At 38.5% G+C, this 16,807-nt stretch overlaps 1 protein-coding gene across 1 annotated transcript; it reads right to left on the bottom strand.

Annotated features, from left to right (window-relative positions):
• Positions 1 to 2,288: 2,288 nt before the first annotated feature.
• On the bottom strand, positions 2,289 to 16,368 carry pttg1ipa (PTTG1 interacting protein a). The gene is made up of 7 exons (XM_061968133.2): positions 15,684 to 16,368; positions 14,823 to 14,875; positions 14,518 to 14,626; positions 8,487 to 8,589; positions 6,207 to 6,272; positions 3,298 to 3,344; positions 2,289 to 3,188 (listed from the first exon to the last, which is right to left on the bottom strand). Exons 1-7 carry the CDS (start codon positions 15,769 to 15,771, stop codon positions 3,151 to 3,153), a joined length of 504 nt encoding a protein of 167 aa, XP_061824117.2. The 5' UTR covers positions 15,772 to 16,368; the 3' UTR covers positions 2,289 to 3,150.
• Positions 16,369 to 16,807: the final 439 nt, after the last annotated feature.

Below are 16,807 nucleotides of genomic sequence, written 5' to 3'. Positions count from 1 at the left end.
ACCCATTATTTACTTTTTAAATTCGACCTCAATTCTGTACAATTCTGATGGAATTTTAATTTTCCTGAGGGAACTCTCCTGAAGGAATCAATAAAGTACTATCTATCCATCTAATTATACACTTTATAATTTCTCCCTTGATATACATAAAGTAATAACTTATTGGTGATAGATATCAATGAAAGTTCCGTATTACTGTAGAAGTACAGTAATATTAAAATCTGCTGTAATCATTGTTATAATACTGGAGTTATTTCTTTTCACAATCTTATGTTTCTTTTTTTAAGACAATTTCAAACCTGTTTCACATCCATACAGGCAAAACAATATGACGACAAAGTAAAATTGGAGGCCCAGAATTACTATCAAGGCTCAACCATGCGTTATTTTTTTTTTAGTCTGGAACCGCAAATTGTTGAATTTGCATTATTCTATCTTTCACAAATAATTGGAATTTGCTGTGAACTTTCATTATTTTGTTATTTGGTTTTGTAGTCATAAATAAAATCCTCAAAAATGTCAAAGCAAGACTGAAGTTTATGCATTTGTTTATAAATAAAAGTAATGTTAATACAAATTTTAAGACCGTTCAAAAATCTTACGAGATTTTAAGATAATTGTAGACATTTTAAAGCCTTAAATTTTTCAAACGAATGTGATATTGTCTGTTTAACATGCTCACAATATTTAAAGTAGTCTCATTAAAACTTCATGACTGGACCATACCCTTTTCATTATGATGAGATGTGTCTAAATGTTTGATTGGTACTTTACACTGTGTGTTTTGTTTTGAAAACTAAAAGAAAAAAAAAGAAAAAAAAACAACTATCAGTGGCAGAACCTGTTTATAGTCTTTTATTAAAAGGCAATAACAGAACTACATGACAATCTAATCACTCGCTTCATCAATATTTAAAATCTTACAAAGTGCAAAAATAGGTCCCTAATTCTAATTCAGCACTTGTTCAAATTCATTCAAGAATATGCAGATTAGGGGGCAAAAATATGAAATCATCTCACAGCACCGTCAACATGGACGTGTTAAGCAAAGAAAAAATTAGTTTGCCTTTTGCTTTAGCAAAAAAGATTTCTAGATCACTGACGATCGCTAAATTGATGCTCAGTTTTAAACTACTGCAGGTAAAGACTTGGAAAACTACACCACACTAAACGCGTCTTTCGGAACAAAATGTGCGAGAAAACAATAATTGCAATATGTGCATCCAGAGAGTATTCAGTGTTTCAGTTTTTCTACATTTTGTTATGTTAGTCTTATTCCGAAATGGAATACATTATTTGTTCTCAAAATTATGCATACAATACCCCATAATGACAATGGGATTTTTTTTCTTTCACATTTGCAAATGTATTAAAAATAAAAAAGTAACAAAATCCCATGTGCCTAAGTGTTCACAGCTTTTGCTTAATATGATGCACCTTTGGCAGCAATTACAGCCTCAAGCCTTTTTGAATACGATGCCACAAGCTTGGCACACCTATCTTTCGTCCATTCCTCTTTGCAGCACCTCTCAAGCATTGGTTTTCATCCAGGATGTTTCTGTACATTCATCTTAGTCTCGTCAGGGAGGTGACTAAGAACCCGATGGTCACTATCCGAGCTACAGCATTCCTCTGTGAAGAGAGGGGCACCTTCTAGAACAGACCTGGGTAAATTAAGACACCGGGGGCCGCATTCGGCCCGTTAAGCTTTTCAATCTGAACCGCCGGACATTCCCAAATGATTTTTTTAGATCTTTAAGATGGAAACTGTAGCTGCCATTATGATGTGCAGAGATGTTTTCAAATGACCGTAAGTCTTGAACTATACAAAGTATTTCAATGGTTGGAATATGTCCTTTTGCATGATATACTAGTTACTATGGTAATCTAATTAGTTACTATGGTCATCTAAATCACAGCAGCTCAGACGAGGTACCAAGCAGTGTGCGTGGGGAGCTTTTCCACAGAGTGGGTGTCAGAGCCTGGGTGTCAGGGACAGACGCGGAAGGAGATTTTTACAACAAAGTTCTAAAGCTTAGTGATATATCAGATTGTAGGTGGATTTTTTATTTTTACCCTTCGCGTTCATATTTCGCTGTGTTTGTTGCATTTCGTTTGATTGTAAAATATGTCGATCGAGAGGGGGTGTGATGTTCATATGTTGTCAATATTCAGTGTTTTATCGTTCATAGTTAATATTGTAAATCACACATTTGCATGTACATTCTGGGTGTCTCATTCAGTAAAAAAAAAAAAAATTCCATTCCGTGTTTTAAGGCGGTTTTTTAGCATTCAATCAGACATTATTGTGAGGTTTTGTATTAGTGTTCCTAAAAATAGATATACCCGCCTTCAGACACATTTTTTTCTCTAAATTTGGCCACCCCAGAGTCAATATAATTGCCCAGGCCTGTTCTAGAAGGACAAGCATCTCTGCAGAAATCCACCAATGTTGGCCGGACAGAAGCCGTTTCTTAGTAAAAAGTTTGCCAAAATGCACCTGAAAGACTCTTAGACCAAGAGACACAAACATCTCTGGTCTGATGAGACAAAGATTGAACTCTTTGGCATGTATGTCAGGCATCATGTTTGGAGAAAACCCGGCTGTAATTGCTGCCATAGGTGCATCAACAAAGTATTGTCAAAAGGCTGTGAATGCATGTGATTTGTTTTTAGTTTTTTACTTTTAAGAAAATTTGGAAATCAAAACAATTTTTTGAGGACAAAAATTAATTTTTTAAATTTTGGAATAAGGCTGTAACAACAAAATGTGGAAAAAGTGAAGCGCTGTGGATACATTCCGGATGCACTGTAAATATTGTGCTGAGTGTGGTGTGGTTTTCCAAGACGGATGCAGTGCACTTCATTACGGGATCAGCAAGAAAAGGAATCGCTACAGAAAAGTTGTATTTACTAAGATTCCAACTGGGGTTCACGTCGCTCATGTGGTATCTACTCGGCATGCTGACGAGGTAGTACAAATAGTACCTAAAATCAGGTAGAGCAGAGCAGAGCAGGTACCATGCAGTGGAAAAGGAGGCATTAGCAGAAATTTCTTACAGCTTCTTGGTTTGCAACATATAAAGACAAAGATACAAAAAAGTCATGAATAAAACTCTGTTAAATTAAAGTCCCAGTTTAGGAATCGTCTCATCCAAATTTGGAGTAAGGATTTGCTCCGCTTAAGCCTGGAGGAACAACAAACAAGTACAAAATAATAATATGAACAAACACATGACGTTATGAAACACTACTGTGGGAAAACAGTAGCTGTTATACAAAACTTAGACGCCTCACCATATTTCTTTCTGATTTCCTGGTGTCTCTGCTTCATCTCGGCCCGCCTGCCACGACACAAAAAAACAACAAAATGACGAGTCACACTTGGAGAAGTCGTGCAAGGGAAAACTTGTTTGGGCTTATGATCAGCATGACGTGCAAATAATTTACCCTGGATGCTTTTGCATTGCTCGGGCTTGCTTCAAGTCATTAAAAAAAATTATCGAAAAAGAACTGGAGTCAAACCGTGATGACATCATGGAGGTACGAAAAAGCTGGTGGGAAGGATTTTCGGATAGTGCTGAGAGGATGTTTACACAAACACTTTGTGCAATAAAGACACAGGCCGTGTATTACTACCACAACACTATACTTAACCAGAAAAAGCTCACAAATATTGTTGTAAAAATCTTCCTTATTTTCTGTTAGTAGCACTTTACCTCTCTGTAGAAAGATGGCAGCGAAATACCCTTGCCAACTTACAGCTGCCCCTTTAGAATACTGAGCGCCTCACTATATGACAAATAATTATATCACACTTACATTAAAGAAATTACACAAGCTGTAGAAAGTCTTTGCATTTAATAAATGTTTCTGGTCTAGTGGTTAGAGTGTCCGCCCTGAGATCGGTAGATTGTGAGTTCAAACCCCGGCCGAGTCACACCAAAGACTATAAAAATGGGACCCATTACCTCCCTGCTTGGCACTCAACATCAAGGGTTAGAATTGGGGGTTAAATCACCAAAAATGATTCCCGGGCGCGGCCACCGCTGCTGCCCACTGCTCCCCTCACCTCCCAGGGGGTGAACAAGGGGATGGGTCAAATGCAGAGGACACATTTCACCACACCTAGTGTGTGTGTGACAATCATTGGTACTTTAACTTTAACTTTTAACTTAGCAGATGGTTGCAGCTAGTGATGGGTCCGGCAACATCGATGCATCGGCGCATGCGTCGAGCGTAAGAGCAAAACCCTGTGTCGGTGCGCGTACCGCTTTTAGAAAGTCACGTGACCGATCATGAGCTGTGTCGGTCACGTGACCGATACGCAAACTGTCGCACTGACGCCTCCTCTGTGCCCTGTGAGCGGGTCTTTTCTACAGCCGGAGAAATAATAACTAAGAAGAGAAATCGTCTAAAATTGAATACGTTGGAAAAACTGTTTTTTTTAAATAAAAATGTGTAAAAAAATAAAAAATAAAATAAAAATTCCCAGTCCACAAGTATCCTCATTCACAACACGTTCTCTTAGATTTCCATGTTATGATACATGTTCACATTATTTATTGACTGTATCTAAAAAAGATAATATATTTTTATTTAAATGAAGATATGAAATAATTCTAAATAAAATACAATGACTTGGTTTATTACATGAAATTGTATCTGATGATTTGTACATATTGTCATATCAAGTAGTATATTGTAATATGTAAAATCCGATATAATACAGTGTAATGTAGTATATTGTAATACCATGTAAAATCATATGATATAATGTAATTTCATGTAGTATATTGTAATATGTAAAAATCGTACAATATCACGCAATTTCATGTATTGTAATGTAATATGGTATGTTGTCATATCATGTTGGAATACGTACAATTATATAGAATGCAGTTTCATGCAGTATTTTGTAATATCATGTCAAATAAGAAATAATGCAATTTCACGTGGTTTAGTATTTTGTAATATCATGTATTATTTTCACGGTGGCACAGGGGTTAGTGCATGTGCCTCACAATACGAAGGTCCTGAGTTCAATCCCGGGCTCGGGTTCTTTCTGTGTGGAGTTTGCATGTTCTCCCCGTGACTGCGTGGGTTCCCTCCGGGTACTCCGGCTTCCTCCCACCTCCAAAAACATGCACCTGGGAATAGGTTGATTGGCAACACTAAATTGTCCCTAGTGTGTGAATGTGAGTGTGAATAGTGTCTGTCTATCTGTGTTGGCCCTGTGCTGAGGTGGCGACTTGTCCAGGGTGTACCCCGCCCTCCGCCCGAATGCAGCTGAGATAGGCTCCAGCACCCTCCGCGACCCCAAAAGGGACAAGCGGTAGAAAATGGATGGATGGATGGACTTGGTTTATATTATTGTATATACTAGGTCATAAAATCAGTGTCTTTTGAGTCGGTCCATAGGTTGCCTGTAGGGATTTTTCATGTCCAGCAGATGTCAGTATTTAGTGACACAGTATCGACACAGTATCAATACAGTTTTGCAATGTGTCGAAACGCTTCATGACGCCTCATCAACCCATCACTAGTTGCAGCACCTCTGTGCTCCTTTATATTCTCCATTTTGTTCTTTAATGTTTCCCTCTTGTTTTCATGTGTTTGTTTCCTTTAGGTTTAAACCCTTTAGGACCTACAAAGGGTGGCACTTTTGTGACTTTTGCACTATTTTTTAATAATTGTATGGACGTTTGTAGTCTGCAATGGAACCCTATCATTTTCTCATTGTGGGATGAAAAAAAAAAGTCTATCCTATCCCAATCCAGTTTATGAATAATTGCGCAATCAGAGGTAGGCTCAGCTCAGATTTCTGCTTTGTATTATATTCCGAAATGTACAAATTTTGCAATCTTTCACTTAAGATATTAAAAACGATCAGAATTATACAGAAAATATAATTTAAACAATTTCAATTAACACATTTTTTTTTTCTCTCATGAGGACACCCCTAACCACACTGCTTCCTGCAGCCAAACTGTGGATGTAGCATTTTAAAACACATTTAATACGATATTATTGTGTGTGACTGTGTTCCTTTGCTGGCCGTCTCGAATGCAGATCTGGAACACACTCATTTACCAAGTCTAGTAGTATATGGAGGTTTTACTTTGACAGAAATGTGTTTTTTTTTAAATGTACGTGGGGATTCATAAGTAACTTAACACAAGTTAGCAAGCAAATATTTTCTTTACCTCTCCTCCTGTTTGGATTTTGTTCTGTTCACCTGTCTCTCCATCTTAGCCGCAAACCTTGAAGCTCTGGCACACATAAACACATAAAAGAAAATCAGGTTGACAGTTGTTATGGCGGATGCTGACAATTGAGTATTTTAGTTTTGTAGCATATAAGGCCATTTTGGCTCCTCTTTGTAAAGTAAAAAAAAACATTTTCATTTATATAGCACTTCTCATAGAGAGAGCACACAAAGTGCTTCACATGGTTGAAATACAAACAGTACAATCAAAACAAGCATACAGCATAATGCAACAACAGAAACATTGCAAATAAAATGCAAAATAATATTTAAAATAATGACAACTAAAAACTGAAAATTACAGGAATGCACTTAAACAAATGTGTTTTTAACTGCCTTTAAAAATGTCAACAGAAGGGGCATCTCTCAGGTCATAAGCATTGTTTTGCTCCTAAGTCCGTACAGCAAAACTACTTCCTGTTTATATCATTGCAGCCAATAAGAGAAGCGATTGATCTCACATGATTTATTATGACAGATTTGGTGTCCCTGTGCGGGAAGAAACCAAACATGGGAGAATTTGCACCAATATTTCGAAACCAAAACTAATTCAAACCAGACTCCCTTAAAGAGGAACATTATCACAATTTCAGAAGGGTTAAAACCATTAAAAATCAGTTCCCAGTGGCTTATTTTATTTTTCGAAGTTTTTTTCAAAATTTTACCCATCACGCAATATCCCTAAAAAAGCTTCAAAGTGCCTGATTTTAACCATCGTTATATACACCCGTCCATTTTCCTGTGACGTCACATAGTGAAGCCAACTCAAACAAACATGGCGCATAGAACAGCAAGCTATAGCGACATTAGCTCGGATTCAGACTCGGATTTCAGCGGCTTACGCGATTCAACAGATTATGCATGTATTGAAACGGATGGTTGTAGTGTGGAGGCAGGTAGCAAAAACGAAATTGAAGAAGAAACTGAAGCTATTGAGCCATATCGGTTTGAACCGTATGCAAGCGAAACCGACGAAAACGACACGACAGCCAGCGACACGGGAGAAAGCGAGGACGAATTCGGCGATCGCCTTCTAACCAACGATTGGTATGTGTTTGTTTGGCATTAAAGGAAACTAACAACTATGAACTAGGTTTACAGCATATGAAATACATTTGGCAACAACATGCACTTTGAGAGTGCAGACAGCCCAATTTTCATTAATCAATATATTCTGTAGACATACCCTCATCCGCTCTCTTTTCCTGAAAGCTGATCTGTCCAGTTTTGGAGTTGATGTCAGCAGGTCAGGGAAGCTAGAGTCGATATTCTTCTCTTGATCATCTTCGGTGGCATAAGGGACGGTGTGAGCCAAGACATCCAGGGGGTTTAGCTCGCTCGTCTGCGGGAACAAACTGCCGCCATTGCTTGCCGTGCTACCGAGGTCCTTTGTCCCTGAATTGCTCACACACTCCGGCAGATTCAATGGGGGTCTGGCGGCAGATTTCTTTGACTTTATCGCTGGAAATGCATCTGCTTTGAGTGTCGCAGGATATCCACACATTCTTGCTATCTCTGTCGTAGCATAGCTTTCATCGGTAAAGTGTGCGGAACAAACGTCCAATTTCTTGCCACTTTCGCATCTTTGGGCCACTGGTGCAACTTGAATCCGTCCCTGTTCGTGTTGTTACACCCTCCGACAACACACCGACGAGGCATGATGTCTTCAAGGTACGGAAAACAGTCGAAAAAACGGAAAATAACAGAGCTGATTTGACTCTGTGTTTGAGAAAATGGCGGATTGCTTCCCGATGTGACGTCACGTTGTGACGTCATCGCTCCGAGAGCGAATAATAGAAAAGCGTTTAATTCGCCAAAATTCACCCATTTAGAGTTCGGAAATCGGTTAAAAAAATATATGGTCTTTTTTCTGCAACATCAAGGTATATATTGACACTTACATAGGTCTGGTGATAATGTTCCCCTTTAAATTAACAAACGTCTGCGAGAGACAGATCGCCACGTTTGGTCAGCGTTTAAACGTACAGAATATGGGTTTGACATGATATCGTAGATGATAGTAACACTGATCTACAACATTTTAACCCAAAAAATCCACAGAACACCAAAATCCGAAGATAATAGTTTCAATATCTGAGAAAAAAAACTTCCTCAGCTGTTTTAGCCATGTCCTAAATACCATATTTGCACACTAATTACGGTGACATTGTATCACAATGTCGAGTCAAACAGATGACAATCCCGTAAAAAGACTTACCCAAAGTTTTCACACTTGCAGCAACAGAACAGACACACTAGAAAGGCAATGATGAGAACAGCGCCCAGCACTGCGAGGGTGATGATCAAGTTCCTAAAGTTGACTGTTAGAAGCAAAGAAAAATTATAAAAATGAGCAAAGCAAAACATTATAATGCAACAGCAATACAATGAACAATGTATACTATACTGCAGGGTTATCCCGATACCAATATTTTGGTACCGGTACTAAAATGTATTTTTATACTTTTCAAAATAAAGGGGGCCACAAAAAATGTCATTATTGGCTTCATTTTAACAGAAAATCTTACGATACATTAATCATATATTTCCTATTGCACTCAAAGAACAATTCTAGAGGGTTAAAGTAAAATTGAAAAGGCATTAAACACATAGGGCTTTTTTATTGAATTCAAAGAATAATTTACAAGTGTATACCGTATATTACCAAATAAACGCCCTTGTGCAAATAATCGCCCATGTCCTAATAGCCGCCCATGGGCTGTTATTTGCATGATTTAGATTAAAATCATATTGATTTCATTAAACCCAATTTATAAGCTAAAAGGAAAAGCAAAGGTGCAGTAATTCTGGTAATTACGGTAACAGCAGACGTTACGTGGGGATTCTGGGTAATCAACATATTGCAATGGGTGACCGCATATAGCGTAACACACACTCAACGACAACAACAAACCCACGAGGAAAAGTTTCAACATGGCAAGCAACAGTAGCAGTGAGTTGAATGAACAGGATACCGGTACACCACAACTGATGGGCGGGAATACTTTAAGGGGGAAGAAGAACAGTAAGTTTGACTTAAAGTTCAAGCTAGCGGTTGTGAAGTATGCGGAGCAGAATTCTGGTTTGGCAGCGGCCAGGCAGTTTAACATTGACCCAAAACGTGTACGAGACTGGAAACAACAAAAGGGAGAACTACTATCTCAGTCGGCAATCGATGGAAAACGGGCTCGCTTATCTGGTGGAGGTAGGAAGAAAGTGAGCGACGAGCTTGATGCTAATTTGTGTCAGTGGATACATCACGTATGCTGCTTTATTTAAAACTTGGAGTAGTGTAGCCTTTATTTTATTTAAGTGACAGTATTATTGTTCTGTTTTGATGGTGGGTTTTATACTTGAGTACTTGGTACCATAATTTTATTTTTCCCGGTAGGCTGCTTTATTTAAAATGTTTATTTTTAGTATTGGTATTCTATTTGACAATTGTTGCACTACTGCCATGTTGAGGCCTTGTTGATCTCTTGTCTTTTGATAGCCTACCTCATGTTGATCTCTTGTTTTTTTTTTTTTAAGTTTACAATAGCTTTTATATTTAAAGTTTTTTGTACGAAAAAAAAATACTGGACAATAACCATTGTAACCAAATAATGGCCTGGTGCAGGCTGGTGCAAAAATAAATAAAAGCCTTGTGCAAATAACCGCCCATGTCCTAATAGCCGCCCGGGGCCTGACCCCATTTTGTGAAATAAACGCCCGGGCTACTATTTGGTAATATAAGGTATATTACATTAGCCTGCCATAATCTACGATTAGGTTAGAAAATAATAGAACGTTTCATTCACATTGTATTCAATGCTTCAAGATTAATGGTTGCCACTCTTCATCTGGCTTTAAGAGAAATACAATAATTAGTAAACACTAAACAATACTATGTCTACAACTACACAGATAAGACATGGAGCAGGTAAAGACACATTGTTAAAGGGGAACATTATCACAATTTCAGAAGGGTTAAAACCATTAAAAATCAGTTCCCAGTGGCTTATTTTATTTTTCGAAGTTTTTTTTCAAAATTTTACCTATCACGCAATATCCCTAAAAAAAAGCTTCAAAGTGCCTGATTTTAACCATCGTTATATACACCCGTCCATTTTCCTGTGACGTCACACAGTGATGCCAACACAAACAAACATGGCGGATAGAACAGCAAGGTATAGCGACATTAGCTCGGATTCAGACTCGGATTTCAGCGGCTTAAGCGATTCAACAGATTACGCATGTATTGAAACGGATGGTTGTAGTGTGGAGGCAGGTAGCGAAAACGAAATTGAAGAAGAAACTGAAGCTATTGAGCCATATCGGTTTGAACCGTATGCAAGCGAAACCGACGAAAACGACACGACAGCCAGCGACACGGGAGAAAGCGAGGACGAATTCGGCGATCGCCTTCTAACCAACGATTGGTATGTGTTTGTTTGGCATTAAAGGAAACTAACAACTATGAACAAGGTTTACAGCATATGAAATACATTTGGCAACAACATGCACTTTGAGAGTGCAGACAGCCTATTTCAGGCGCGCTAAGAACATATATTTTTCCACGATTTCAGCACTCAGGTTAACCATACCTAAATAGACACAAAATACTGCATTACACAAGACTACCCGAATGTACTCGAATAATTGAAAAAAAACAAATGTTTTTAAGCTAAATTATTGGAAAACACAGTTTATGTATAATAATTTACGTAAAACCGCAAGTAATGAATAAAGTTTTCATCAATTAATATATTCTGTAGACATACCCTCATCCGCTCTCTTTTCCTGAAAGCTGATCTGTCCAGTTTTGGAGTTGATGTCAGCATCTGCTTTGAGTGTCGCAGGATATCCACACATTCTTGCCATCTCTGTCGTAGCATAGCTTTCGTCGGTAAAGTGTGCGGAACAAACGACTGACCATTTCGTCGGCTTTCCCCACAGCCTCGTATTTTGAACAAATTTCGTCCAATTTCTTGCCACTTTCGCATCTTTGGGCCACTGGTGCAACTTGAATCCGTCCCTGTTCGTGTTGTTACACCCTCTGACAACACACCGACGAAAGTAAGAAAATGGCGGATTGCTTCTCCGAGAGCGAATAATAGAAAGGCGTTTAATTCGCCAAAATTCACCCATTTAGAGTTCGGAAATCGGTTAAAAAATTATATGGTCTTTTTTCTGCAACATCAAGGTATATATTGACGCTTACATAGGTCTGGTGATAATGTTCCCCTTTAAAGTTAAAACAGTGGTTTCTGATCACACAAAGTGATTTTTAAGACAGGCTGACACCGCTCTGATCAACGCAAGGTGCATTTTTGGACATAAACACGTCAGAAGTGCCGCTCACGGTGGAAACTCTTCGAAATGGCTGCACCCGTGTGTAAGGAATGTAAACAGAATGTGACGCAGGGGGCCCCGCCTCTTAAAAATGTCTGTGCCTGTGAATACCGGTTGTGATGTAGGGGCCCCTGTCTCTTCAACATAGCTGTGCCCGAGTGTACAGGAAATGATGTCATGAAAATGGCAGCATGCAAAATCAATACTTGAATGAATGAAGCTATCATACGCCGAGACATGGTTTGCACACAGAAGCATATATGGCGCCATGTAAATGTATGTAAAACAAAAAGGCGCAAAAAATAAAAGGCATTTGTAAACCAATGTTCCACTGTATATTACTAGAGATGTCCAATAATGGCTTTATTGCCGATATCCGATATTGTCCACCTCTTAATTACCGATACCGATATCAACCGATACCGATATTTACAGTTGTGGAATGAACACATTATTATGCCTAATTTTGTTGTGATGCCCCGCTGGATGCATTAAACAATGTAAAAAGGTTTTCCAAAATAAGAGAACAACTTTAACTCAAGTTATGGAAAAAAGTGCCAACATGGCACTGCCATATTTATTATTGAAGTCACAAAGTGCATTCTTTTTTTTAACATGCCTCAAAACAGCAGCTTGGAATTTGGGACATGCTCTCCCTGAGAGAGCATTAGGAGGTTGAGGGGGGCGGGGTTTTGGGTAGCGGGGGTGTATATTGTAGGGATGTCCCGATCCAGGTTTTTGCACTTCCGATCCGATACCGATACTGACCGATACCGATACTGACCGATACTGGCCTATCCGAGCATGTATTAAAGTTTAAAGTTATTTAGCCTACTTAGTTGTCAGAATCATGTTGAAAAGGGTTTTAGTACTCTTGATAACAACTAGCCAGCTGAATTAGGGGAGTTTGAATAATACACAATGGTTGGTAACAAGAAACTGACCTGTTTATTCAAGGATAAACACAAAATAGACAAAATTATACATGACAAACAGAAATGGCATCATTGAAACTAGGGCTGGGCGATATGGCCTTTTTTTAATATTGCGATATTTTAAGGCCATATTGCGATACACGATATATATCTCGATATTTTGCCTCAGCCTTGAATGAACACTTGATGCATATAATCACAGCATTATGATGATTCTATGTGTTTTGATTGATTGATTGAGACTTTTATTAGTAGGTTGCACAGTGAAGTACATATTCAATTGACCACTAAATGGTAACACCCGGATAAGTTTTTCAACTTGTTTAAGTCGGGGTCCACTTAAATTGATTCATGATACAGATATATACTATCAGATATATACTATCATCATAATACAGTCATCACACAAGATAATCACATTGAATTATTTACATTATTTATAATCCAGGGTGTGGAGGGGGGCGCTGGATGTGAGTGTCAAAAAGACAGCCAAAAGAGTTTGATATGAGAAAAAATCTAAAGTTAAAATATAGGGTAGAAATGCACCCATTTGCAGGAAATGTAGTCTTGATTTTCAAAATGTTCTTTCAAGGCTTGCATGTCTACATTAAAACATTCTTCTTCATACTGCATTAATATATGCTACTTTTAAACTTTCATGCAGGGAAGGAAATCACAACTAAAAAAATCACTAATTTTTTCATACGGTGTTGATCTGGAAATGTTTGCCTCGGCATTTTGATGGTGTGGACGTGTGGCACCGAATGGAGATAAGCGTCTCGACAGACGTTACAATATTTGAACAATGATGACGAAAATTGTTTTCTCTGTCGTGTCCGTGTGTCGAAAATTGTTATGCGCTTATTTTTTTATTTGATTTTGTGCGTGGCATAGATTTGCCGTGCGCAGAGGACGCTTGAGCAGGCGCGCACCTCAGCGGCTGCGCTAGCATCACAGCTAACGTTAGCCATGCTGCTACCTCTCTGCTGGGAGAGGACGTTTATGTATGTGACGTATGACGTGACAGTATGTGACGTATGACGTGTGTAAGAAGTTGCGCTTGCTGTCTGTGAGAAGGAGACAGAAGAAGGAGTGAGAAGAGCCTGTAGTGCAATACCAGCAGCTAAAAGCAACTGCGTGACAATCCACAGACCTGTGGATGTGTTGAATGTGTGCTGGAAAATACGGAACAGAAATAGGGAGCAGCAGAAAAGTGGAATGTATTATTTAAATCGGTGCGTTGGAAAACACAGTTTTTTTTAAACTGGATCTGGATCTGTATTTTCCCATGCCTTGCCGATATGCATTTTTTGGCAAATATCGGCGGCCGATCTGATATTTATCCCTAGTATATTGTAGCGTCCTGGAAGAGTTAGTGCTGCAAGAAGTTCTGGGTATTTGTTCTGTTGTGTTTATGTTGTGCTACGGTGCGGATGTTCCCCCGAATTGTGTTTGTCATTCTTGTTTGGTGTGGGTTCACAGTGTGGCGCATATTTGTAACAGTGTTAAAGTTGTTTATACGGCCACCCTCAGTGTGACCTGTATGGCTTATTGATCAAGTATGCTTTGGATTCACTTGTGAGTGTGTCAAAAGCCGTAGATATCATGTGACTTGGCCGGCACGCAAAGGCAGTGCCTTCAAGGTTTATTGGCGCTCTGTATTTCTTCCTACGTCCGTGTACACAGAGGCGTTTTAAAAAGTCATACATTTTACATTTTGAAACCGATACCGATAATTTCCGATATTACATTTTAAAGCATTTATCGTCCGATAATATCGGCAGTGCGATATTATCGGACATCCCTATATATGACCAATTCCTGAAATTTTAGGTGGTGGGTCAGGACATTAGGAGCTTTAATTAACTTTCAAGTTTCGCGGGACGCAATTACACGCAAACTATGGGCCTTCAGGCTGCAAATGGCCCATGGGCTACAGGTTTGAGACCCATGCTGTATAATCCGTGTGTGTAGTCTTACTCCAACAAAGCCCCCAGCGTGCATCATTGAGCGGACAGAGGGCATGCGGCGGCAGGATGGTCCTCACAGGATAAGTCAAACACGAGCGGGTTTTTATACACCACAAGCACTGTGGAATGGACAAAAACACAAGGATTTTAAGGAACACAAAAAGTTAACAATGGAGGAGGAGGAGGAGGAAGAAAAGGAGGAGGGTGTAAAGAAAATACATGAGATCAGTTCGCACTCAAACCAGTCTGACCGGTGTTCAGGTGCAGCTTTGGCCTCTTTCCGACACACAAAAAAAAATGTTCTTGTTAACTTACTGTCACATTCCCCAGACATTCTTCACAGCTGGTGCCGTTCTTGGACTCACAAACTGTTGTAAGGAGGAAAAGAGGAGTTTACAAAAACATCACACATTAAACACTAGACAAAAACAAATGAGGACTCGGGGGTGTTTGTTAGGTCTTGTCCCACATCCCATTTGGGAGCTCCTTCTCCATGGAGACAGGCTTGTGGGTGGACTATTATTGTTGAGTTGAGTCTGAGTTTATTTGGAACATGCATGCATACAACATGATACATCACAATTTCCAGTGTCTCTATTCAACATGTTCGAAAAGGTGTAGGAAGAAGCAGAGCTTATTTAATCCTACCCCTTTTCCTTTACGTAGCAGTTGCTAAAACTTTTGTTCATTCATAAGTAATAACAATAAAAATAAATAATTGGTGAAGTAAGTTATATTTCATATGGTGAGATGAGAAAGATTATCTTGAAAATGAATGGATGGATGAGATAAATTCAGAATGTTTATCATGGTTCTTCTTCTTTGTACTTTGTAAACACTTTAAGTTTAAGTTGGAGAGTGCCTTTAAATTTAAAATGGCGACACAAAAAAAATGGCAGTTAAAAAAAAAAAAGGAAGTGAAAAAAGGGTAGTTGGTAAATAAAAATGAAAGTAACATACTTTAACTACAATATTCGGTTGATTTACGAGGAAAACTATTCTGTTTGGAACATATATTTCCTCTTCTACGCCCAGTAACAAGCGCATTTTTTGTCGTCTAATGGAAGCTAACAAGCTAATTAGTTAGCAAACCCGCGAAGAAGAAGAAGAAGAAGAAGAAGAAGAAGAAGAAGAAGAAGAAGAAGAAGAAGAAGAAGAAGAAGAAGACGGGTTTACCTCGTACAGGTGCGGGCGTTTGCGCTAAAACTGTCCCCAAAGTGAACACCAAGAGGACAACAGGGACCAAACTCCTTAAATCCGTCATTGTGTGGGTAAAAAAATGGTGAGGTATTCCTTTTTTTTTTTTTTTTTTGGTAAGTTAAAATGTTCCGCAGGTGTGGAGGAAGAAGGATCGTGGCCGCTCTCCTTCACACAAAACCAAATACTGACACGCGCACCGACGCAAACACACACAAAGGGGCGTGTGCTTTCCTGTGACGTCATCGTGTTACGTTATGTATGACGCAGGCAATTGTTAAAATATGAGGAAACATATCACATATTTTATCTATTTAAAAATTATTTAATTAATTATATGACTGTACATTTATTTGTATACAATTCGGTAATCACTTGTACGGAAAAAGATGTCTAAGAGTATTTTTATATGAAATAAGATAAAATATGTGTTAGATCAGTGGTTCTCAAATGGGGGTACGCGTACCCCTGGGGGTACTTGAAGGTATGCCAAGGGGTACGTGAGATTTTTTTTAAATGTTCTAAAAATAGCAACAATTCAAAAATCCTTCATAAATACAGTATATTTATTGAATAATACTTCAACAAAATAAATGTTTAGAATTAAGTTCATGAATCCAGATGGATCTCTATTACAATCCCCAAAGAGGGCACTTTAAGTTGATGATTACTTCTATGTGTAGAAATCTTTATTTATAATTGAATCACTTGTTTTTAGTTATTTTTATATTTTTTTTCCCAAATAGTTCAAGAAAGACCACTACAAATGAGCAATATTTTGCACTGTTATACAATTTAATAAATCAGAAACTGATGACATAGTGCTGTATTTTACTTCTTTATCTCTTTTTTTCAACCAAAAATGCTTTGCTCTGATTAGGGGGTACTTAAATTAAAAAAATGTTCACAGGGGGTACATCACTGAAAAAAGGTTGAGAACCACTGTGTTAGATTATAGGGCGGGGGTCAGCAACCCGTGGCTCTATAGCCACATGCGGCTCTTTTGCGGCGCCCTGGTGGCTCCATGGAGCTTTTTCAAAAATGTATAGAAATGGGAAAAAAAATGGGGTGGAAAATATATTTTTTGTTGTCACATGGTTTCT

The sequence above is a fragment of the Nerophis lumbriciformis genome, linkage group LG08 (assembly GCF_033978685.3).
Source record: "Nerophis lumbriciformis linkage group LG08, RoL_Nlum_v2.1, whole genome shotgun sequence".
NCBI classification, from domain to species: domain Eukaryota; kingdom Metazoa; phylum Chordata; class Actinopteri; order Syngnathiformes; family Syngnathidae; genus Nerophis; species Nerophis lumbriciformis.
This window is presented reverse-complemented; position numbering and strand designations above follow the sequence as displayed.

Bases quoted from the DNA above. Each gene is read 5' to 3' on its own strand.
- pttg1ipa (XM_061968133.2), bottom strand. From the start codon at position 15,771: ATGACGGATTTAAGGAGTTTGGTCCCTGTTGTCCTCTTGGTGTTCACT. The intron at 14,876-15,683 runs GTAAACCCGTCT...TCCTTACAACAG, and splicing joins AACGCCCGCACCTGTACGAG to TTTGTGAGTCCAAGAACGGC. The intron at 3,189-3,297 runs GTGAGGCGTCTA...TTGTTCCTCCAG, and splicing joins GGAAATCAGAAAGAAATATG to GCTTAAGCGGAGCAAATCCT.